General features: G+C 53.8%; 1 protein-coding gene across 2 annotated transcripts in view; it reads left to right on the plus strand.

The window, feature by feature from the left end:
* Positions 1-24,213, plus strand: part of Dnah17 (dynein axonemal heavy chain 17) — a 107,600-nt gene that overhangs the window by 15,387 nt on the left and 68,000 nt on the right. The window contains exons 16-31 of one of the 2 annotated variants that reach the window (XM_041635881.1): positions 1,356-1,496; positions 3,155-3,298; positions 5,565-5,747; positions 8,011-8,265; positions 9,051-9,220; positions 9,707-9,929; positions 11,838-11,954; positions 12,107-12,208; positions 14,496-14,621; positions 15,623-15,871; positions 19,165-19,287; positions 20,280-20,627; positions 20,714-20,805; positions 21,130-21,256; positions 21,809-21,961; positions 23,975-24,100. In XM_041635881.1, coding sequence (XP_041491815.1) covers positions 1,356-1,496; positions 3,155-3,298; positions 5,565-5,747; positions 8,011-8,265; positions 9,051-9,220; positions 9,707-9,929; positions 11,838-11,954; positions 12,107-12,208; positions 14,496-14,621; positions 15,623-15,871; positions 19,165-19,287; positions 20,280-20,627; positions 20,714-20,805; positions 21,130-21,256; positions 21,809-21,961; positions 23,975-24,100 — 2,679 coding nt within the window. Of the gene's footprint in view, positions 1-1,355; positions 1,497-3,154; positions 3,299-5,564; positions 5,748-8,010; positions 8,266-9,050; positions 9,221-9,706; positions 9,930-11,837; positions 11,955-12,106; positions 12,209-14,468; positions 14,622-15,622; positions 15,872-19,164; positions 19,288-20,279; positions 20,628-20,713; positions 20,806-21,129; positions 21,257-21,808; positions 21,962-23,974; positions 24,101-24,213 lie in introns of both variants that reach the window. The other variant, XM_041635880.1, reaches the window with a different exon arrangement.

Genomic DNA, 24,213 nt, shown 5'->3' on the forward strand with positions numbered 1-24,213 from the left:
CTGTGCGGGGCCCTGGCTGTGCTAGGCAGGGACACAGCCAGTCAGAGAAGAGGCACCCTGCTCGATGGGGAAGACAGACGGCAGTTCTTCCACCTCGAACAATTTCCAGAAAGCTGAGGGACCCTTCTCTAGCCTCCCTCATGGGTCTCAGTGGCCTTAATTTGAGAAACATTTGTGGCTATATGTTCAAAAGGAAGTTGAGAGTACGTGTGTGTTTGGTGTGTGCAGGTCTGTGCACATACATTGAATGTGTGTGTGTATGTGGTGCACATGTGGCGAATGGAGGTTAATATCAGGTATCTTCCCTGGGTGCTTTCCACCTTGACCTTTAGAGACAGGGCTCCTGAGCCTGGAGTTCCCAGCTGACTAACCTGGCTACCCAATGAGTTCCAGGATGCAGCCGCCCCTGCCCCCAGCCCTTCATCAGGCTTACAGACATGCACTGGAGCACCCAGACTTTACACGGGTGCTGGGGTTCTGTGTTGAGGTCATCAGGCTTGCACGACAAGCATTTATCCTCCCCAGGCCAAGAAGTCTTTTTAAAAAACCTTTCCTCCGAGCCGGGCGGTGGTGGCGCACGCCTTTAATCCCAGCACTCGGGAGGCAGAGGCAGGTGGATCTCTGTGAGTTCGAGGCCAGCCTGGTCTACAAGAGCTAGTTCCAGGACAGGAACCAAAAGCTACGGAGAAACCCTGTCTCGAAAAATCCAAAAAAAAAAAAAAAAAAAAAATCTTTCCTCCCGTCAATTCTCAGATATATAATTTTATTATGTGTCAGAGCCACCACACATTCATGTGCAGGGCAGGGGGACAGGCAGCTACGCCCTAAGTATATTAATCCTGAAGTCTCGGGAAACTGAAGCAGGGATCCCGAGGTTGAGGCCCACCCAGGTGTAGGCAGGAAGACCCTGCCTCAGAAAGCAAACAAAGCACCACCACCAACAATAAAAACAAAAAGATGGGAGGCTGAAAGATGGCTCAGCAGCTAAGAACACTGCTACTCCTGCAGAGGACCCGGGCTCTGTTCCCAGCACCCACACCGGGTGGCTCACAGCTACCTCTAATTCTAGTTCCAGGGGATTCGACACCCTCTTCTGTTCTGTGGGCGCTCCATGCATGCGGTGAACATACAGACAAACAGAAATAAAACCTAAATTTAAAACAAAAGTGGAAAAGCAATGTTACCCCTCACCACTGTTTTCACTTGAATGGCACACTTGTGTCCCCAAGAGGAAGTTAGGCACAGGTGCACAGGGGGGCACAGCGAAAGGCTGGCAAGGGACAAGGAGGCCCACGCCCAAGAGAACGTGGAATAGGGGCCAAGCCAAGTGCATCACTCTTGTGACTTCTCACCAGGACTGGTCAGCCAACCCCCTATTTGAGAGGAAGGACAACAAGAAGGAGGCCCTGCTGGACCTGGACGGAAGGGTGGCCAACCTGAACAAGCGCTATGCTGCCGTCAAGGATGCGGGCGTGAGAATCCAAGCCATGGTCGCGGTAAGGAGACCCTGGGGGCAGGTGAAGAATCCAAGTCACAGTAAGGAGACCCTTGGGATGGGGGGGGGGGTCTTTGGAAGCTGCTTGCTCTTTGTGGAGGTGAGAGAGAGGACGCCCAGCTGAACATTTTATTTTAAAATGACAGACAACAACTGTAGTAATGGCCACAGAGTCTATTAGATGGCCTGACCCAAGAGCAGCAGTTGGCTGCGTTTGCTGAGCCTCAAAGCCTGAGGGTCACTGTTGTTTCCTATCCCTGTTCTGGTGGCCAGAGCACCACCAGCACCTGCCCTACAGTACATATGGACTTGTGACGTCATCACCCTAGGCCAATAGGGACAGGCTGCCGAGCGTTTGTGTATATCCTTCATGGGTTCCCCATCCATGAGTGTAGACAGTGGACACATAAGTTCTCCCCTGTGTGCATGCGGCACATCACAGCCAGCGTGTGTCAGGCAGATGGGCTACACACCTGCTTTGCCATCTAGAAAGTGGGTGTGTTTGATAGAAGCCCAGCAGGAGGAGCAAGGCTGAGTGGAATGGACGCCAGAGAGTCAATGAGAACAACCTCACCAGTTCCAGCTTCAGCAAGACAGTGCTGCCTGCTTACTGGGCTTTGTTAACATATCCATTCCATCCACCACTGTGACAGCTACTCGGGCCATTTCTTTCTACCCCACACTAAAGTTACCTGTGACTCTGGCTCCTTTCTCCTTGGCCTGAGAATACAGGCCGGGTTACATTCATCTTTGCAACGGATCCTGTAGCACTCAGTGTCTTGTAGATCTACCCATTGTCCCTCTTCTGTCTATTACATACTTCTCTATCCATCCATCTGTCCATCCGTCTGTCCATCCGACCATTCTTCATTCCATCCATCCATCCTTCCATCCTTCCATCCATCCATCCATCCATCCATCCATCCGTCTGTCCGTCCATCCTTTCCCTCATCCACCCCTCCATTCATCCTCAACCCATCCACTCATGTACCCATCCATTCATCTGCCTATCTATCTATCTATCCATCTACCCACCCACTCATCCACTCTTCTATTCATTCGCCTCCCACCCAGTTCTCCTCCCATCAATATTTGTAGCCATACAGCCACCCATCCATTTACCTACTTGTTGGCCCACCCATCAACCCATCCGTACGTCCGTCCATCCATCCATCCATCCATCCGTCCGTCCGTCCCTCCCTCCCCTGTGCATCAAGCCCTTTACCACGTGTGACCCAAATACTGCCAAGCATCAGAGGTACAATTGCAAAAAGGATAACTGAGGCTCCTTGTCAGAAAGATGGCCACCGAAGGAAGATACAGACCAAAGACAAGATAACTGAGAGCTGCTGCTTGTGCCGTAGTAGTAGTAGAAACAGCAGGTTGCTAAGGAGAATGTGGGTAGGGTCAGGGATGCTCAAGGGACAGCCTTTAGGAGGAGGTGACGTCTGAGCTGAACACTAAAAGATTAGAAGAGGCATACCTTACAGGATGGTGGGGGGTAAGCTCCCTACATGAAGCCTTCATGAGCCCAACACATTAGAAGAACTTAAAACGTCTGCTCTGAGTGTCTCTGAACCAAACGGTCAAAGACAAGGATGATGCATCTTGTCGTGGGCGTCAGTGAGATCGCAGCCAATGGTGTGCTTCCATATGCAGGAAAATGCGGAACTGTTCAGAGCAGACACAACCAGCCAGTCCTGGAAGGACTATGTCAACTATATCGACAGCATGGTCTTAGACGAGTTTGATCGTTTCATCCGCAAATCTCTGAATTACTTGATGGACAACATGACTATGGACGTAAGTTATTGGTGTGTGTGTGTGTGTGTGTGTGTGTGTGTGTGTGAGAGAGAGAGAGAGAGAGAGAGAGAGAGAGAGAGACAGAGAGACAGAGAGAGAGACAGAGACAGAGAGACAGAGACAGAGAGAGAGACAGAGAGACAGAGAGAGACAGAGAGAGAGTTTGGTGTTGGAATCCATGCTTTTGATTTGCTTGATGAAAAAAGCAGGCAGGTTTGTGGATTAATAAATTTTAAGTCTGTTTGTGGTGCCCAGCTTGCCCTGGTTTTAAAACTAAAGGTCCTGCATGCCAGAGAACACCCCCAATTCCAGGCCCTCAGGACGACCGGTCGCCTGAGATCTGCCATAACCCAAATGCACTGTGATGCCTGTCTAGGTCTGAGAAAATGCTCCCGCCTTGCTGCCAGGTAAATGCCAGGCAGCCCTGTTCCCTTCTCGTGGTTATGGCAGAAGGGGCTCTTCCCCGTGATGTCAGCAGCTTCACTTCGTGTCACCGAGGTGTGCTAGTGAGGCCCACTGAGTTGTGTCCTCCGGGGGGATGACACCTTCCCTACCGTGCCCTGTGACTGGTGTATCAGTCACTGTTTTGCTACCGTGACAAAATGCCTGAGAGCCTGAGGCATAACTTCAAAGAAGAAAGATCTAGTTTATAGCTCGCCATCTCAAAGACTCCAGTCCGTTGCTTCTGGGCTGTGGTGCGCAGAGTCCCACGGCAGGGAGCCGTGGATGGAGCCAAGTTGCTCACACCACGGCAGCCAGGAAGTAAGAGGAAGCTCTCCTTCATGACCAAACCCATTCCCCAAATCCTTTAAGCCACAACTCCATCAACGGATTAGTCTATCAAAGAGGTCAGAGTTCACATGGTCCCATCACTGCTACCCAGGGACACGGGAGCTCCTGGGGACATTCCGGTTCTACACCTTAATGCGACAGTTCCTAAAAGATCCTGAAGGAGAAGGCAAAGACCTCCTGGAACCCCGCAGAAGACAGGGTGGTAGCATCGAGAGGGGCCTCCCACAAGCCACAGAGGGCATCTGGGTCATGAGTGAACCCAGCACGCATCTCCACTGCCGGTCAGTGGTTGTCTTAGTGAGTTTTCTGCTGCTGTAGCTGAGTGCTGGAGGGTGAGTGGGTTACAGACGATAGACGGATACGCAGCTCACAGTCTAAGGTCAGCCAGGGGCCCTGCTGGAGCAGACCTTAATGTTGTATCATTTCATGGAGGAAGAAGGAAAGGCTGAAAGGTAGAGGCTGGCAGCCTCAAGTCCACTGTCGTCAGAATCCAGTCTCAGGGTCAGAGTTTTGCCCATCTGCCCACACAGCCTTATTGAAAGAGCCATGTCAACCACAACCCTGACAAACTGTAGACCCGGAAGTCTGTTGGTGCCAGGAGGCCTTACTCCCAGCCATAAGGCTCACAAAGCAACTCCACATGGTTGCTAAGCATCAGTGGTAAACTGTCAAGGTGTCATTTACAGTGGCAGATCAAGGGGCATCGCCATCAAAACCATGAATATTCCTCCTTGACACTGTCAGAGAGTTCCCAATGGCCCTGACCCCCTGGCAGGAGCCAAACTCTGCGTTAGTGCTCAGAAAAGCCCGGCTATCCTTCATGCTGACTGACCATTGATACCCTAAAGTCCCTCTCAATGCTAGCAAACAGCTCTCGTCATCATAGAGAATTTGGGGGAAAGGGGGCAGAGTCTATCTGTCACAGATCTGATGGGACCTCCTGAGTCTGAGGTGACCACAGAAAGGACAGCCTAGCCACTTGCAGCCCATGGCACACAACCCGAGAACCTCTGATATCATGGGAAGAGCCCCAGAGTAAACGAGTAAACCTCGGTAGCTCTCCTGGCAGATGGGTCCTGTGCCCTGTGACTTTGCAGCCTCACCAGAGGTGTCCAGGTATGGACTGGCTGCAGCCATGTGGGGAGATGAGGACTTGCCTAGCCCTACGCACTCCGTGTCCTAGGAGTGACGGGCAGCCTCAGTCTCCACCCTATAAAATGGTAATGCTGGCTTTCCGTGAAATGACGCTCCCAGGGCCGGGCAGCCGGGGACTGGCAGCACTGAGCTCAGCCATCTGCTTTCACGCACGCACTCTTCCCCATCCTGTCCTTGCTGCCTCGAGCCCACGGCTGTGCACAGGGCTGACGTGGTCTGAGCCCGCAAGAGAGAGCCGCTCATTAACCGGAGCCCGGAGTGGGCAGCTGGGCCTCATTTAGCAGCAGCCGAGACCCTAAGCCCCCATGACCTGTTTCAGGAGAGCGTCGCTCCCCTGTTTGAGATCCGCATGGAGCTGGATGAGGAAGGGCTGACGTACAACCCATCTCTGGAGATGGGCGGAGAGGATGGCTTCCTGGTGCTGATCGAGGGCCTCATCAATGACCTCTACAATGTGGCCAGGCTCATCCCTCGCCTGGCCAAGGGCAGAATCAACTACAAGGTCAGCCTGGGTCCATTGCCACCTTTCTGCGTCTCCCTGCTTGGGTGGGTACCAGCTGGTTATGGCCTAGCTCAGCAGAGTTTGGTGACGACAGCTCAGAAAGCGATTGGTGTGGTTATGTCCTGTCGGGTTGCCAGGGCTGTGTTTGCAGCCGGGAAGCAGAGAGTGATGGTTTTGGTATTCAGCGGGCTTTCTCCCTGATAAAACAGCCTGGGAATGATGCCGCCTGCGTTCAGCCACTCTAGAAGTTTCCACAGCCATACCCAGAGGTGATTCTAAACCTGGTCAAGCCGACGATGGAGATTAACTCTCCCAGATGCCATCTGCTACCATCCCTACCCGCCTGATCTGAGTGTATTGATTGCCAAGTGTGGTCCAGTTCTGGGCACAGGAGTGTGATGTGGGGGAGCAGGCAGACTGCTCGGACATTTGTGGGTACAGTGGAACACAGATTGGAGAGAGTTCCGGTGTCACTCCCACACTGGAGCCCTCTGATGGGTAGTCTGTTCCCCCAGACTGGAGCCCTCTGATGGGTAGTCTGTTCCCCCAGACTGGAGCCCTCTGATGGGTAGTCTGTCCCCTAGACTGGAGCCCTCTGATGGGTAGTCTGTTCCCCCAGACTGGAGCCCTCTGATGGGTAGTCTGTTCCCCCAGACTGGAGCCCTCTGATGGGTAGTCTGTCCCCCAGACTGGAGCCCTCTGATGGGTAATCTGTTCCCCCAGACTGGAGCCCTCTGATGGGTAGTCTGTTCCCCCAGACTGGAGCCCTCTGATGGGTAGTCTGTCCCCTAGACTGGAGCCCTCTGATGGGTAATCTGTTCCCCCAGACTGGAGCCCTCTGATGGATAGTCTGTCCCCCAGACTGGAGCCCTCTGATGGATAGTCTGTTCCCCCAGCTGAGTACTGACTGACAAGGAGCCAGACCCGGGAAGACGTCCTGATCACCATACACCCGTGAGGCTGGGGCACTGTTTCTGCTGGGATCTCATTTAAACCGACAGAAACAAGTCTTTCTGTGGGTGCACACTGAACTTTTGAGTGCCTACTGATGGCAGCCAGGACGAGGGCAAGGGGATGTGAGGGACAGGTGACATGAAGGGGATGTCAGGTGACTTTTCCTGGGGAGACAAGAACAAATATCAGTCCACCTCAGATAGAGTACCGACAGTAACCCCTTGAGCCCGCCCCACTCAAGTCTAGCTTGGTGAGCCTGTGAGCTTATTGGGATTGCTGACAGAATTGTGGGTTGTTCAAGGCAGCTGTGTTCCCAAAAATCCCACCCAAGTACGGGCGACAACTCATGAAAGCTTCATCTCTGGGGCGACCTGCAGGAATTGCCGGTGGCCTGTCAGTAGGAGAGTGCCCTCTTGCCAGTAGTTACTGCTCAAATGACCTGGGGATCATCTTTGTGGATCCTGTGTCAGGAGTTTCCTAGCCCTTGTGAGTTTCCTCTGCCTCCTGAGTCCTGGGGGAGCCTCCTCAGAGAAGGGATGTTTGATTCTGGAGAATAGTTATACAACATGGAGCCATTTCCTCCCCTAGGTTTCTGTCTTGTTGGCACTGCCCGGTGGCGCGGATTCTCTAGTAGCTGAGAAGCGGTGTCCTGTGTGCAGCGGGAGGGGAGGGGATGTGTGTGCACTCACCTGCTTTTACTAGAAGATTTAAACTTACACAAGGAAGAACTAGTGAAGGACAGAAGGGTGCCAAGAGCAAAATAAAAATGAGACTTAACAGAAATCGTTAAACATGTAGAAATGTACAAAAAAAAAAAAAAAAACCCACCACGCTCCGTGGCGTTCCTAGCCAGAAGCAGGGCTCCAGCTGGGAGCAAGTGTCCAGTGCAGGGTTCCACATAGTGTGAGGAATTTACAGACCTCATAAACGGCCAGGTGCAGACCCAAGCGCCTTCCGTCTCTTATGTAACCCTGACTGAGATTTACCAAGAGGGTGATTTTCTGGGTTTGTTACTGTTTGTCAAATGCCCACTCCCACCCGAAACAGTCCATGCGGGCCCTGTCTGTGTCCCCGTTGCCCTTCCCAAAACACGTCACCTAGCCAAGGTCTGTCACCGTGGGCTGGGACAGACCAAAGTCTTCCTCAGCAGAACTTCTACCAAGGGGGCACTGCACCCTGGCAGGCCCTCCCTGTCCGGGTTACTTAAGAGCACCTTCATCCCTAGAGAGCTACTCTTCCGGGTTGGGGGCAAACCTGTGACTCAGGAAGGCAAATGTCCCATCCATTGTCCCCACCTCCACGCCTGCAGACAGACCTGGAGGACATTTCAGATCTCATCGAGATGCGGGAGGAAGTGTCCAGCCTGGTCATTGGGGCCATGAAGGTGGCTGAGGAGTACCAGGACTCCTTCGAGAGGTACTCCTACCTCTGGGTGGATGACCTTCAAGAGTTTATGAAGAACTTCCTCATCTTTGGGCACGCGCCCACCCCCGAGGAGCTGGACACCCGGGTGGACGACACCATCCCCAAGACGCCGCCCAGCCTGGCTCAGTTCCAGCAGCAGGTGTGTACCCTGGAACTGTATGCATTGTCCTCCGCCATGCCCTCTCCTGCATCTTCTGGTGAACAGCCTAGGAGCCTCATTTGAAACCTGGGTGGTGCGTGATTAAGATGTGGGTTTTACAGTCGCTCAGGGCTGATGAGGCTAGGAGGAGTAATCATGCTATACCACAGCACGCCGCATGGGGGAGCACTAGTGTTCCAGGAGGGTTTCTCTGTGCCAAGGCTCCGAGAAGAGCCTTCAGCAGGCTCATAGCAGAAATGGCTTCAGTTAGCTTGGTGAGGGTCCTGTGCTGAGCTGGCTGCTGTTCTGTCCTGTGTGACTAGGACAGGCGACTGTTGATCCTGAGTGTAAGACTCTGTGAGAGCCCAGTAAGAGTCCCACACTCAGGCCGGCTCTAGGCAAGGGGTCTGCAGTCCAGGAATCGGCCTCTAGGGACAGCAAGGGACCAGGTGTCGGAGCATCTGGAATCCAGACAATGAGACTGTCCCCACAGATCTCCAAACTGAGTGAGAGGGAGCCACCTCACCGGGATGGGGTGGCCCAGAGTGGAAGTGGGCAAGCACTTCCACGAGCTGAGGGGCTTCCCAGTCCTATTCCCCTCCGTCTGACTGTCCCCTTGTAGGGGTGGAGCAGAAGGCACCCTGGGATGCTGGCACAAGGGCAAATAGGTAGCTGGGTGGTGTTAGCACCTGGGCCCCCTGGCTGCCCTTCCGAGTCAGACAGAAAGCAGGCTCCCAGGGTAAGCGCGGCCACGGCTGACGGAGCCCATGGCCTGTGTTGGGCAGATCGACTCCTACGAGAAACTGTACGAGGAGGTGTCCAGGTGTGAGAACACCAAGGTTTTCCATGGCTGGCTTCAGTGTGACTGCCGCCCCTTCAAGCAGGCCTTGCTCAACATCATCAAGCGTTGGAGTCTGCTGTTCAAGCGATACCTGAGCAACCACGTCATCAACAGGTGAGACCGCTCGTGCGACCCTCTGCAGAGACACCCAAGTCTCCCCGGGACAGCCTGGGAGAGAAACCAGGAACTTGGCCAATGGGGGCCTTCCGCCTCTGCTTGTGGTTAGGTGTGTGACCAGTCTGGGGCAGGTAGGAGGGGGAAGCCAAGGGGAGAAGCCACATACCCCTCGTGTGGTCTGGCGGGAAGGCTGCTGGGACAGTCCGCCAGGAATTGTAGCATCGGGGCAGCGACATGAGCATGTGCTCCATCTGGGAGCCTCGCTGGTCGCTCTGGGCTGTGGCTTTAAGTTAAGACTCAAGAATCAGCCTGGTCTAAGCTGCTAGGATCTTTGTGTGTCTAGGCTGAGGGGGCATATGGAGGAAGCGGTTGTCCCTTCTCAGGTGGCACCTTGCATGGCAGTCAAGTGTCCTTACTAAGCTGACATTGAGGTGGCGCCCTGGGAGGAGTCAAGCCCTCTCAGAGCGTCCCCTCTTCCTGCAGTCTGGCTGAACTTGAAGGCTTCATGACCGTCACTCAATCAGGCCTCAAGAAGCCATTAAAGGAGGGGGACTATGACGGGCTTGTGGAGGTGATGGGGCACTTGATGAAAGTCAAGGAGAGGCAGGTGGCCACTGACAGCATGTTCGAGCCCCTGAAGCAGACCATCGAACTGCTCAAGACCTATGGGGAGGAGATGCCGGAGGAGACCTACTTGAAGCTCCAGGTAGGGCCGGGCAGAGCGGTATAGGGGGGCTGTGCCGGATCACTGCAGGCTCCACACCTGCTAGACTCTGCTGTCCCAGAGGCCTGGGATAACCTACTGATGGTTCCATGGGGTTAAAACTATCTCCAAGTTGCCGGGCGGTGGTGGCGCACGCCTTTAATCCCAGCACTCGGGAGGCAAAGGCAGGTGGATCTCTGGGAGTTCGAGGCCAGCCTGGTCTACAAGAGCTAGTTCCGGGACAGGCATGCACCAAAAGCTACAGAGAAACCCTGTCTTGAAAAAAAAAAAAAAAAAAAAAAAAACTATCTCCATGTCCCACGTCTCCTCTGGAGTGTGGCAGTCACTCCAGGTGGGTGTGAAGGCTGATAGAGACCAGGGCAGAGAGAGCCCCTGAAGAGGAGCGAGTGAAGAGGGGAGCAGAAGCTCTCTAGGCCCTGCCATTCACTGCTCACATGCCATCTGTAGACAGAGACTGCTTGTTCATTTCTAGGCCACCCAGACCCAAATAATCACACAGAAACTATATTAATTGCAATACTGTTTGGCCAATAGCTTAAGCGTATTTCTACCTAGCTCTTACATCTCAAATTAACCCATTTTTATTATTTTATATTTTACCACGGGGCTTGTGGTTTACCAGTAGCAGTGTGTGGGCGTCTTTCTCCTCCAGTGACTTACTCAATTCTGCCCTGCTGTAGGCCAAAGCGCCTTTATTCATTGACCAATGGTATTCACAGCACACAGAGGGGAATCCCACAGCAGACATCTGTCGTCAACACGGAAGAAGTCTCTGTTGCGGGGCTATAGGCTGAGCAGGATGGGGGAAGTCCCTCTGTGGGGGCCCTCTAAGGAGGCTCTGTCTTTCCCATCTCGTCCCAAGCCCATCAGCTAACTAACATCGCTCCCTCCCTCTGTCCTTCTCTCCCTCTCTCTCTCCCACCGCCCAGCTGCACCAACTCTAGCCACTGTCCACATCCACGGCTCAGGAGCAACAAGAGACAAGGAGCCATAGGCCCATGGCCCCGCAGTGCTGTCTGACCCTGGGCTGTCGAAGGTCCCAGAGTTGGTTGGGTGTGAACCTTTAGCAACAGGCTTGTGACTGCCACAGCCACCCCACTCAAGGTCCAGTTGAAGCATGTGGCCAGTTCCTAGGGACTCCCAGGCCATGCCAGGGGGCAGCTTGGGGTGTAAGGGTGCCACATACGGTGAGTTGAGTAGGAATGTCTCATAATGCTCAGAGGGGTTCAATGGCCTGGATGTTATCCCTTTCTAATTCCTGATGCTTGGTCCTTAGCCTGACCTGGGTCCTTAGCCTGACAGACACAGACCTCTGCCTAGATAAGAGGCTTAAAACTGTATACTGGTGGACGGGCACACACGCACAAACATACACACAGGCACTCCCATGCACACATGAGCATACACATGCACAAATACATACTTAGGTACACTTGCATCCACACTCACACACACACACACACACACACACACACACACACACACGTACGCACAGTGTACATCCTAGATAGGTTCAAGCCGATGAACACGATGAAGGCCGGAAGAACTTCTGGTTGGCGGAGGACACAGAGCTCGGTTCGCCATTCTGGGGCTGAGCAGGACCACATGAGCACTTGCTCCACTTTAGAGGTGACTCCTGAGCCTGCAGCTATCTCACGGCACAGCGTCTACAAAGGGAGACATGGGGGGCTGGAGAGACGGCCTGGCTGCTTTCGCAGAGGACCTGGGTTCAGTTCCCAGCACCCACACGGCAGCTCACAGCTGCCTGTAACTCCAGTTCCAGGGGATCCGACCCCTCCTCTTCCCTCTCCAGGCGCTGCACGCGTGTGGCACACATACCTACATGCAGGCAAACACCAGACACACCTCCCTGGCCTTCGTCACCCACAGGAGCTGCCTGAGCAGTGGACCAACACCAAGAAGCTGGCCATTCAGGTGAAGCAGAACGTGGCGCCCCTCCAGGCCAACGAGGTCAACATCCTGCGTCGCAAGTGCCAGCAGTTCGAGGTAGCCTGCCAGGCCTGGGCGGGGGGCTGCGGCACTGGCGGCAATGCACCGGGGTAGCCTGCCAGGCCTGGGCGGGGGCTGCGGCACTGGCAGCAGTGCACCGGGTGTCCTGAGCTGGTGGGGCCTGGGCCCCCTCTCTTGCTCTCTTGCAGCTCAAGCAGCACGAATTCAGGGAGAAATTCAGACGCGAAGCCCCCTTCTCCTTCAGTGACCCTGACCCCTACAAGTCTCTGAATAAGGTACTTACGCGCTGTGCTGAGGTCCGAGTGGCGGCTCTGGGAGCCTCATGGAGTGCTGGTCTTCTCTCAAGTCTTTACTCTCGCATGTAGGAGCGTGACGTAAATGGGACTAACCTGAGGCCAAGCGTGTGTGCGCGTGGGACTCTGTATGTGCACGCGTGCGTATGTGTGTAAGTGTGGACGTATCGATGAGGTGTCCCCTTCCTAGCCACATAGCCTCCACTCTACGCACTGCTTAGAAAGCTATTCCAGGGCCACCGCCCATGGTCATACAGACGTCATGCAAGGCTGCCTTGGTCACGCTCATGCCCCCCACGAAGCCGTCTCCTGTCACCTGGACTTAACTCCTGTCCCTTCCTCTCCCGGACAACCAGCCGCCAGGTTTTGCCTGTGCCCCCACTCTGTTCTCACTGCCCAAATGTTAGAGTCAGCATCTGATGCTTGGGTCCACAGTCACAGCCCGGCCATCTCGCCCCGGCCAAGGAAGATCCTCCCAGGGCAGGAACGCTTGGGGTTCTCAGAGCCTGGGTCATCTCTGAGCCTCTTAGGCCTCCTGCACCCACCCCTGGATCCAGACCTGGGGGACCTCGGCTCGCTCGGTGAACCCCACAAGGTCCTTCCAGTCGCCTCACATTTCCTCTGCCCTGAGCTCCCGTTCTTGGGGTCAAGGTTCCCCCTTTTCTTCATGGCCACTTCACATGTGGCCCATTTCCTAAGCCACAATCTCAATGTCACCACCCCTGCCTTAAAGCAATCCTGCATTGCTCTTGTCAGTTTTAATAAATGAAACTATGGCATGGAAGCGATGGGTGCTGGGGGATCGATCCCCACAAGGACTGAGGCTCTCACTCGGGGTGCGGTGGTACACACCAGTCGTCTCAGCTCCTGAGAGGTATAGGCAGGAGGGTCAGGAGTTCAAGGACAGCTTCAGCTTCGGAGAAAGTTTAGGTCGTCTTGGGCCCCAGGAGACCCTATCTCCAAAACAAGTTAAAGAATAAAAGGCAGCGTGGAAGGCCACAGCCTTCCAAGCCTGGGGGTGACCTAACCAGGGCCCCATGGAGCGCTCTGTTATTTGTATTCTCAGAAATAAAACTTGCCTGAAGACCAGAGGCAAGCTAAAGCCACTATCGTTCATGCAATGGTGACACACACCTTTAATCCCAGGATCTGGGAGACAGAGTCAAGTCTGTGAGTTCAAGGCCACCCTGGGCTACCCAAGATTGATGCAGAAACAAAGCCAGGTGGTGGTGGCTCCCACCCTTAATCCCAGTCCTAGGGAGTCACACACCTTTAATCCCAGCATAGAGGGAATATAAAATAGGAAGAGAGAGAGAAGCTTAGTCTGTTTAGTTTGCCCTCACCCAGCCTTGGTAGAGGTAAGAATTCTCTAGTGGCTTGGCTGCTTTGCTTTTCTGGTTTTAGGGATGAACCCCAATTACAAATAGATTCCCAGACACACTGACAGAAAAGCTGGGCTCTATGTATATATGATGACCCAGCAGCCCAGAAACTCAGTACATTTATTGTATAAGTCTGAACCCAGGAGGCGGGTTTGTTGTACACTGTCAAAAGAGATTAGCTGAGCATCATCATCTCAGCAGAGGGCCTAAGTCAGCAGTCTCAGGCTGTGAACATCCGGGAGAAGGGAGAGGGAAGCTACTGTTGATAATTTCTGCACACACTGTCAACATCCCACACAGGATTTTGTGGGGGTTCACATCTGCCCAGCAAGTTGAGGTCCCCAGGGTCTGGACCCTGGAGCGAGTCCAAGAGACCTATTGAGTTCAGAACTGACCCCTCTGAGAACTCATGCGTTCCTGCCCTGACTAGGGTAAGATAGTCGGGCCATGGCGGCGAACCTGGGCACCGGATGCTGACTCTAACATTTGGGCAGTGAGAACAGAGAGGGGGAAATATCTTTACCATCTCCCTGAGCCTGACCTGGGAAAGGCCATGCCATGTCCCTGGGTCTGAGGCTGTGCCCATGTCAACAACACACATTCCCTCAGGACTTCATCTACTTCCACACAGACCAGAGTCTGTAGAGACAAGCTGTCTCTGACTACATCCCAGAGCGAAGGGCATCACAGAGGGCAGCTGCCATCTTGGCTGGGGCATTGGTCTCCACTAAGGGATAGGAAGGCGTCACTGGAAGACAGAGAAGATTTGTTGGGGCAAGGTGGAGAGAAGAGATCGGGAAGGCAGGAATGGGGGCAGGGCGGGGCACTCAGGTTTGGGGAGCAGCCCACTGATGTCCCCTCCTCTCCCATCCCAGCAACAAAAAAGCATCTCGGCCATGGAGGGCGTCATGGAGGCGCTGTGCAAGTCCGCCAGCCTGTTCGAGGTCATGGTGCCGGACTACAAGCAGCTGAAGGCCTGCCACAGGGAGGTCCGCCTGCTGAAGGAGCTGTGGGACATGATCGTCATGGTGAGGCAGGCCAGGCCCCGTGGGGTGGGGGTGGGGTGGGGTGAAGGGGCCTGGGGACTCTGCAGGAGGCTGTAAGGGCACTGAGAGGGGACCTGACCCCAGCTGGGGCCACTTCCCAGAGGCCTTTGCAGTCGGGCTTTGTCTGGACCATGTGGCCTCCTTCTGCTGCCTTCCTCCCGCCCACCCGACTCTCTTCCCTCAGACTCCCTTCCCTCAGACTCCTTCTGATCCATTCTTCTCAGTATGACCCCTCCTACTTGCATGGGCTGTTTGTTTGTTTGTTTTTGGTGGCCTGTTGAGTGTAGTTCGAGTTGCTAGCCCGAGTATAGGTGTAAGTGTATTTACTCCAGCCAGGGCAACTTAGCAATGGCTGCACCACTGAGAAATATAGCTCCGCCTCCCCCAGCCACCTCAGAGAGGATGGGGCCTCGTGAGCCCCTCATTGTTGAAAGATCAAGTCTCACGTGGTTCTCCTGGGTTGTGAAAGCTCCCCCCCCCCCCCCCGCTGGGCACTGTTGATGTAAGAAATGGGTCTGTGGTCTCAGGAAAATGGCCACACAACCCACAGTATTTCATTGAGGTGAAAGAGCAGGAGCCAAGTCAGAGCCAGCAGGCGGCACACCTGGCAGGGTCGGGTCCTGCTGTGCTCTCATCTCTAACGCAAGGGGTCCTGAGTGGCCAGAGCTCGGCCTCAGGTTGCTACTAGACTGACTGACTGGTTTATACAGTTGTGAGCACCTGGACCGCGACGTAAGATGCGCTGATCCTGGAGGACTTTGAATTTCCGCTGAGCAGCTTTTTTACAGTTTCTTTTTTTAACAGAGTTTTCTTAACACTTTTTTTTTTTTTGAAAGTGAAGACAATACAGCGTGTCTCACATCCCCCAAACTCTCCAACAGCAGATGGCGCAGGGCTCTGGTCACTGAGAGAGAGAGGGTGGAGCAGGGCGCCTGCTGCCACCAAGGGAAGATGGGGGGTGACACGGGATGCTGTCCCTGCAGGTCAACACTAGCATCGACGACTGGAAGACCACCAAATGGAAGGACATCAATGTGGAGCAGATGGACATTGACTGTAAGAAGTTTGCCAAGGACGTGAGGTCTCTAGACAAGGAGATGAAAACTTGGGATGCCTTCGTGGGGCTGGACAACACGGTGAAAAACATGATCACATCCCTGCGGGCCGTGAGCGAGCTGCAGAACCCCGCCATCCGAGACCGCCACTGGCAACAGCTCATGCAGGCCACCCAGGTACCATGGCTTGATGCAGGGTGGAGAGGGGCCGGCAGGTGGGCTAGCCTGGGTTGCCTGGGCGGTGGGGGTGGGGTGTCAGTGCACGAGGTTGACAAAGCTGGACCTGAGCTGCTTCTGTACCGTGGTTTGGAGCTGGGGGGGGGGGGGGCGCATGTTTGTCTTCGACTCTGCTGGTTTTAAATCCTTTGACTTCTTACAGGTGTGCAATGTATTTTGGTTGTCTTTGTCCCCCCATTACTATCCCTCACCCCCTCTTATTCCCACCAAACCCTTTCTTCTTCCCAACCCCCCCCCCCCTTATTTTCATGTCTTTTTGTTTGCTTGTCTTATTTATTGTAGCTCCCTGAGTTTAGTTTAGTTTAGTTTAGTTTAGTTTAGTTTAGGGCTTCCCTGGGCATGGAGGTGGGGTTATTTAGCTAGAGCAGAGGTAACTTAGCAGTGGCCACGGCGCTGAAGAAAATGACTCCTCCCACCATTCCACCAGCAGCCATTTCTTTCTGTGGGGCCTTGTGAATTTTTACCAGTTTGACCAGCTATGAGTCATTATACTAACTATGCCCACTGCACACAGAAGCTTCTCTGGTTCTGGCCGAGAGCGGCATTCATCTCTGGGTATAATCGTAAATATTTAGAAGGCAGTGTGGCACCGTGTCCCTTCAGCAAAACACAGTAGTTTGTTCCCCCTATGGCCTATACCTCCCAAGCCATGGACTTCTGACGAGGTCTACACTAACAGGCGTAAGTTTCCCCCCTGTGGAGTAGGCATCAAATCCTGTCAAAACGTGTTTGTTTACCCTATGGCCACCATGCCACTATTGCACTAGTGAGCACATCTTTCGGCAGGTTAGTGTTGGCTGCCATGACCTTGAAACTCAATCATCTTCCAAGGCCCCATGTACTCAGTTCATATCAGGCCCTGCAAATTACATAGCCAGTTCTGATTGTCACATACTTCCAACATATAACGGCACAGGATCTACATTACCATTCCAAAACATAGAGAAGGGAGCATAGTGAGGAAATACTGAACCAAAACAAGACTGAAAACTGTAAACAGAGACTGCTCATTTGTTTCCTGGCTGCCCAGACCTGATTAATCACACAGAAACGATATTAATTACAACAGTGTTTGGCCAATAGCTTAGGCATATTCCTAGCTAGCTCTTACGTCTTAAATTAATCCATTTCTATTATTTTATATTTTACCATGAGGCTCGTGGTTTGTTACCTCTTGCTTCTTGGGTGACTACATGGTATCTGCCTCCTTCAGCAGCATGGAGTCTCTCTGGCTCCACCTTTTTTCTTCCAGCATTCAGTTTAGTTTTCCTGCCTAGCTCTATTCTGTCCTGCCATAGGTCAAAATAGCTTCTTTATTAACCAATGGTAATAAACATAATCATAGCAGACAGAAGGAAATCCCACATCAGAAAAATCAGCTGAGAAAACACCAAACTCTGCATTAATAGGTTTTCTGCTCCCCCCTCAATAATAAGTTTCTCTGCCAACACAATAAACCATATCAAGCCAAACTGAAAAGGTGTAGCAGCAGGCTTATTGAACAAAGCAACTCCCAGGTGAGTTCACCTCTCCCAGAGACGGAGGCCAGAGAAGTCACATGCCCAGGCGAGAGCAGGAAAGTTTATAGATTGTGGGCAAGGGAAGATGATGTGACCGCCACAAGCTGGGCTTGTGCCTAAGTCTGGCCAAAAGCTGAGCGCTTAGGCAGGGACTTGGGCAGCTGGTGGCATCAGGGGAAGAAGTTGCAATAGTTACTAAGGATGTGAAAGTGGGCTTTTGGGTAACTTTGTTCAGAGACTCTCCTTCCAGGTGGGGTTTGGAGAGAGACAGAGGCAGAAATGGGGCTTCCCAGCCCATGCAGGGGTGAGCAACTGAACATGCATCTCCACGTCCGATGCCAAAGCGCTCTTCGTATCTCCAACTCCTTTCAGCTTTGTTGGCAGCAGCACACTTCCTTCTCTTGGGCTGGTTCCACCCTAGCCGCTCTCCTCAGCAGGTGTCCCATGACTCTTAACATCTCTTAACATCTTTGGGGCAGAGTCAGGAAGGCAGCCTGTGCCAGCAATCCCAGCCCTGGAGAGGCTGAGGCAAAAGGATTAAGAGTTCAGGGCCAGTCTGGGTTGTGTAGTGAGACACTATCTCAAAAAGAACAAAAGTCAATACGAGGAAAATACCCCCTGGAGATGAGTGGAACACCTAAGGGTGTGGTGGGACGTGGTGGGTGCTTCCCTAAGCATGATCAACATGTGTCAGAGCCACCCGAGGGTGAGCCGTCTGTTGGCTCAGAGTCCATGCCCGGAAGCCTGTCTTTGTGACCGTGAGAATGCGAACTTAGGGGTATATGTGTTAGCATCTGCCACTGCGGCCCCTGAGGTCACCGTAAAAGGAGAAAGAGTTTACTCCGAGTCACAGTCAGAGGATGTCTCCATGGTCCTCTGGTCCTGCAGTTCGGGGACTGTGGTGATGTCATCCACGGCAGGGGTACAGGAGAGCAGGGCTGCTCACTCCGTGTCCAGGAGGCAGCAGGAGAGGAGGGAACCAGTCCATCAGTGTTCCTTCGAGGGCATACCTGCAATGGCCTCACCTCTCCCTGCTAGATCCCACCGTTTCTTCTAACACCTCAGGCTGGAAACTAAGCCTTTGATGCATGGGTTTTGGGGTGTCCCTGAGGATCAAGCCATAGCAGTGGGGTGATGGCAGCGTATTTTTGTGCTCATGGAGAACTTACCGGCTACCAGAAGGTCCATGAAGCGCGTGGCCTTTTTCCCGGGCTGCTCCGGCAGGGTGGGTTCTTCACTAACAAAGCCATGCCCTCCCAGATCTGAAAATGTCAGGAAGGAGGCTCCAGAACCAGGGTGCTGTTCTCAGCTTCCAGGGCTCCGTGAGTTTGCTGGTCTGGGGCCACTCTGTGGCCTCCTCCAGCTGTGCCTTGGAGCCTCACTTCTTCCTTCTGCCACCTGACTTAGGGTGCACCTAGAGATCCGGGATGACCTCATCCTGAGGTCCTCACCGTCTGTGGGTCATGCCCTGAGATCCTAAGTGAGCGTGTGCAGGTATGCGTGTGCACTTTTCACCCCCGCTCCAGAGGGTTCTGTGGCTTACGTGGCTTTATAGAAAAAGCAGTGAGGTTTGGAGAAGGAACCAGCCTGAGTCACGGAGCCCCCGAGTCAGATCACAGCGTGGCCCAGTGGCCAAGGCTCCTCTGAGAGGCCTGCTTCCTGCCGCTGCACGACGCCTGGCCTCACACGAAACACGCCTGTTTTCTCCCCTAGGTGAAGTTTGAGATGTCGGAGGAGACCACCCTGGCAGACCTGCTGCAGCTGAATCTCCATAAGTATGAAGACGAGGTCCGCAACATTGTGGACAAGGCCGTGAAGGAGTCGGGCATGGAGAAGGTGGGCGCCAAAGCTGCCGCGTGTGCTTCTCTGCAGAGAATCCTGGGACTCTCTGATGGGTGTGGTGACTGTGAGGGGCCGATCTCATAGGCTCAGTGACTGTGAGGGACCGACCTCAGACTTCAGCCTCTCTTGATCCAGTACCTGCATAGCTCAGTATCATCAAATAGCCCCATTCCTGGCGTTCCTGGCTGTTCTCTCTGAAGCACACAACGGTACACTCTAAGGAGACTCTGGGGTATCGCTCACCTAGGAATGAATCCCCTGATCTGTGAAACAGATCCGGGTGAGGGGGTTGCAGACATGGCTCAACAGTAAAGAAAGCTTACTGCTCTATCAGAGAACTGGGGTGCAGATCCCATCCCCCACAGCAGGCGACTCACAGCAGCTGCCTGTGACTCCAGCGCCAAGGGATCTGGTGCTCTCTTCTGACCACCATGGGCATCCAGCACACACACATATGTGTGCACACACGAGTGCACACTCACATATCCATAAGTAGCTGATACAGGGTGACACACACCTTTAGTCCCAGCCCCCAGGAGACAGGCAGATGGATCTCTGTGACTTGGAGGCTGGCTAGGACTACATAATAAGGCCCTGTCTCAAAAGCCCGAAACAGGGTGGAGGTTGGTGTGAACTTAACACCTGCCATTTCAAAAACACCTTCAGTCCAGAAAGTCAGTGCGCTCCCTAGCTTTATTCCAAGTCCCTCCCTGAGCTCGCCACCCCCAATGCTCGAGGCTTGGGAATTGGCCGTTTTTGACAAAATGACTGATGAGCATCTTAAGGGAGAGTTTATTCTGGCTTACGTGTGTGGGGGGGTGGTGCAAAGTCCCTCCTGGAGGAAGGCATGGTGGCAGGAAGCTTCCTAAAGGTTGCAAGACCTTCCCAAACTGCAGCACCAGGTAGGGATCAAGTGCACAAGACACGTTGAGCTTGTGGGTTACACTTTGCCTTCAAAATGCTCCCTGTTTCTGTCGCCCTGAAAGATCCTGAAAGCCTTGGACGTTACCTGGACCACCATGGAATTCGAGCATGAGCCGCACCCGCGAACGGGCACCATGATGCTCAAGTCCGATGAGTTGCTGGTGGAGACCCTGGAGGACAACCAGGTGCAGCTGCAGAATCTGATGATGTCCAAGTACCTGTCCCACTTCCTGAAGGAGGTGACCAGCTGGCAGCAGAAGCTTTCCACGGCAGACTCTGTCATCTCTATCTGGTTTGAGGTCCAAAGAACCTGGAGCCACCTGGAGAGCATCTTCATTGGCTCTGAAGACATCAGAGCCCAGCTCCCGGAGGATTCCAAGCGCTTTGACAGCATCGACCAGGAGTTCAAGGCGAGCTCAGCCCCTGGGTGTTCCCAGAAATGGCTGCTGTGGACGAGATGGGCCCTGACGCTTCTGTCCTCCCCTTCTCCTTCCAGGCCTTGATGGCAGATGCCGTGAAGACCCCGAACGTGGTGGAAGCCACCAACAAACCGGGTCTCTATGATAAACTGGAGATGCTGAAGAAGAGGTGGGTCCCCATACGTCCATCTGAGGTGTCGTTGGAGCACCGTCGTGTGGCACCAGCTGTGCAAAGGCACAGGTCATAGACTAAGAACGTTCCATCACTGAGGTGGATTAGGAGCTGGGAGGTGGTCAGAACTAGTGGTGAATGAGGGTATCTGGCTAGAGTCTCTGAGTTCATCCGGGTCTATGGAGAAAAGGCTGATCTGAATCGTCTGGGTCTGTGCCTTCAGCTATCTGAGGGTCTGTGCCTTCAGCTATCTGAGAGGATGAGCTGGCCGAGGGCCCTGCAGAAAAAGACCAACGGGCCCCTCTTCCTCCTCCCTCTTAGCTTGGCTGTGTGTGAAAAGGCCTTGGCTGAATACCTGGAGACAAAGAGATTGGCCTTCCCAAGGTTCTACTTTGTCTCCTCTGCTGACCTGCTGGACATTCTTTCCAACGGAAATGACCCCGTGGAGGTAGACAGGGCCCCAGCTGTGGAAACCCCTGCACCTAGGAGCCCTGGGCTGGAAGACAAACCCACCATGCACTCTGCACACAGTGCGGCTTTGGGCAAGGCGGCTGACCCAGCTCTGCTTGTTTTCCTTCTATGGAATGGATGAGAAGTTGCAGGGACCGGGGTTGGGGTGGGGGCTTCGTGGGCACCTGGAAGACACTCTGAGCTGTTCTCCTTGTGGTCCTCATAAGCTTTGCCCTAAGGCATACTCTGAAATCTAGGAAGACACTTCCCAGGACTCTTTGAAAAGAGAGGTCATGTTTCATTTCAATAATAAAACTATAGGCTAGGCACGGAAAAGGGTGCATGCCTGGAACCTCAGCAGAGGCTCTGGTAACTGTGCCCTGCCCAACGCCAGTTCTGGCTGATGTCTGTGGTCGGCTGAGCCACACTCAGTTAGCATCAAAGACAGGGCAGATATTCCCAAGACGGAAGAGAAAGGATGGAAAAGAGAAGGCTCAGACCCACTGCAGGGAGCCCAGAGCCATGGGCAACTCCAGGGTCCTTCCCCCAGGTGAGCCGCCACCTGTCCAAGCTCTTCGACAGTCTATGTAAGCTCAAGTTCCGTCTGGACGCTGGAGGGAAACCGCTCAAGTTTGGGCTGGGGATGTACAGCAAGGAGGACGAGTTCGTGGACTTTGATAAGGAGTGTGACCTCTCTGGCCAGGTGAGCCTGCCCGTCAAGCGGTGAGGCTGGGGGGAGGGGGACAGGCTGTGCACTGTGCATACCTCTCTTCTACCGCTCAAAGAAATGCTTGGGCGGAGGGGGGGGGGGGGCGGTGCTCTTTTCTATCTGACTTATAAATGTGTTTATTTGTGTGGAGTGCATGTGTCACGGTTTGCAAGTGGAGGTCAGAGGCCAACTTCCAGGAATCAGTTCTCTCTCTTTCCACCGCGTTGGCCCCAGAGACTGATCTTAAGTTGTCAGGCCTGGCAGCAAGCACCTTTGTCTGCTGAGCCATCTCCCTGGTCCCCACTGAGAGACTTTACCAAACAGCCTTCCTGCAGGGTGTGGTGTGACTGCATCTGAGGGGTAAAGAAAGTGGGAAGGGACAAGCTTGCCCGTCTCATTGAATTGTTATGGTTTGTGCAGAATGGGGCTGTGCTCTCTGAACTGCCAGTCCCTAGCCCCTGTCACGGGAAGTGGCCATGGTGCTTCCGTGGGTTCAGGGCAACCTTGAGGTCCTGGTTCTTCCCAGCAAGCCTGTCGCCACACTTGGACTGCCTGGTTCTGCTGGCAGCAAGCTTCCTCCTGGCCCTTCCCCCGCCTCGGTGTCCAGTCACTGAAATGCTTCGGCCATTAGCCCTAGCGGAATGTGATGAGGGGTGAGAGTGGGGGAGCTCTAGAGGCCAGCTCACGCCTGTAGCTCTAGAGGCCAGCTCACGCCTGTGTCTCTCCTGCTTCCCGGGGACAGTGGCAAGGTCTCCTCATTGGGGGCTAGGTCCCCTCATGATAATGATAACTAGAAATGACAGTCCACCCTCCCTAGAGGACTCTATTCCTCCATCCCGGGACAGTTGTGAAGGCTGTGGTGCTGGGAATGAGTCCAGGACCCCAGGAGGGAGCAAGGTAGTCGGGCTCCCACTGAGATAGACTCTTCTCTGGATGCCTGCCTGCTCCCTTCTCTGATTTAGGGATAACTGTATACTCTACAAGTCTTTGCAGAGGTATTGTTGGCTTACTAATGTGGCTATTAAGTGGGTCGGCATTGGGGGCTTTTTTTCTTTGCACTTTATCTTTGTGTGTGTGTGTGTGAGCAAGTGTGAGCAAGTGTGTCACTGGACTCGCGCAGAGGCTGAAAGGCAGATTTGTGTCCTTGGTCCCCTCCTTCCACCTTTATGTGGATTCTGAGGACTGACCCTGTCCCAGGCTCATGCAGCAAGTGCCTCTACCTACTGGGCCATCTCACTGGCCCCGGATGGGCCGTTATGCTACTCGCTGAAAACCTTAGCATTTCTGCCCCTGGCGAGCATGTTATTGGAGGCCTGGACTAAACATCCAAGTTCTTGGCATCTTGTTTAAAGAGTTGAAGAAGCTCACACAGGTAGTAAAGCAGCCGGGGTGCGGGGTGGGGTGTTGTTAAGAAGCAAAGCAGAGGTGTCGAGTAGATACGCAGTAAGGGCAGCGGGCGCTCAGATGGACGACTTAGAGCCCTGGCTGTGCCCATCACTTCCTTTTGTGGATCCAGTTGGTGGAGGAGTTGTTAAAGGCTTGGGTTCTATAGGCTGTTGTTCACTGCACACATCCTTCTTCATGTTCCTGGTTTTGATCGTGTGCATGCCCAGTCCTGCAAACCCATGAGATAGTTAACGGGATTCCCCCTAAAAGTTGACTAAGAGACACATTCTGGCTCACTGCCCATGCTCCCAAAGCTGGTCCACACAGGACCCATGCACCGCTTCTAGATCCAGGATGTGTTTGGTCACAGGAAGGGAGTTACTAGTTAGCCACAGATCAGAGGATTGGTGGTTCTGTCTAGAAAGGGGTGAGAATGAAGCTCACCACAGTGGAGGTCCTAGGGGCCAGCAGGTCTGTTGGGAAAGGAATGTGTGAAGGCTAGGACAGGCAGGGTCTCCGGCTGCTAAGCTATCCCTAGTTTGCCTGCCTCAGGTATGCAAATCACTGGGATGAGACGTGGTGGGGGAGGGGCTGCCAGGTCAACGTGAGGTCTTTCCCCAGGTGGAAGTGTGGCTGAATCGGGTGCTGGACCGAATGTGTGCCACGCTGCGCCACGAAATTCCAGAAGCCGTAGTGACGTATGAGGAAAAGCCGAGGGAACAATGGATCTTTGACTACCCAGCCCAGGTCTGACATGGTTGGGACCCCCCGCAGTGCAGGTCCACGGGGGATCTCGTGGCCCCAGCTTGCCCTCTCTCTGTTGAGAATGGGTTTATCTGTTTGGCATGAGGTCTTTTAAA

This window comes from Microtus oregoni, unplaced genomic scaffold (assembly GCF_018167655.1).
Source record: "Microtus oregoni isolate MIOR12 unplaced genomic scaffold, Mior012 000048F_ref0000485, whole genome shotgun sequence".
In the NCBI taxonomy this organism is placed as follows: domain Eukaryota; kingdom Metazoa; phylum Chordata; class Mammalia; order Rodentia; family Cricetidae; genus Microtus; species Microtus oregoni.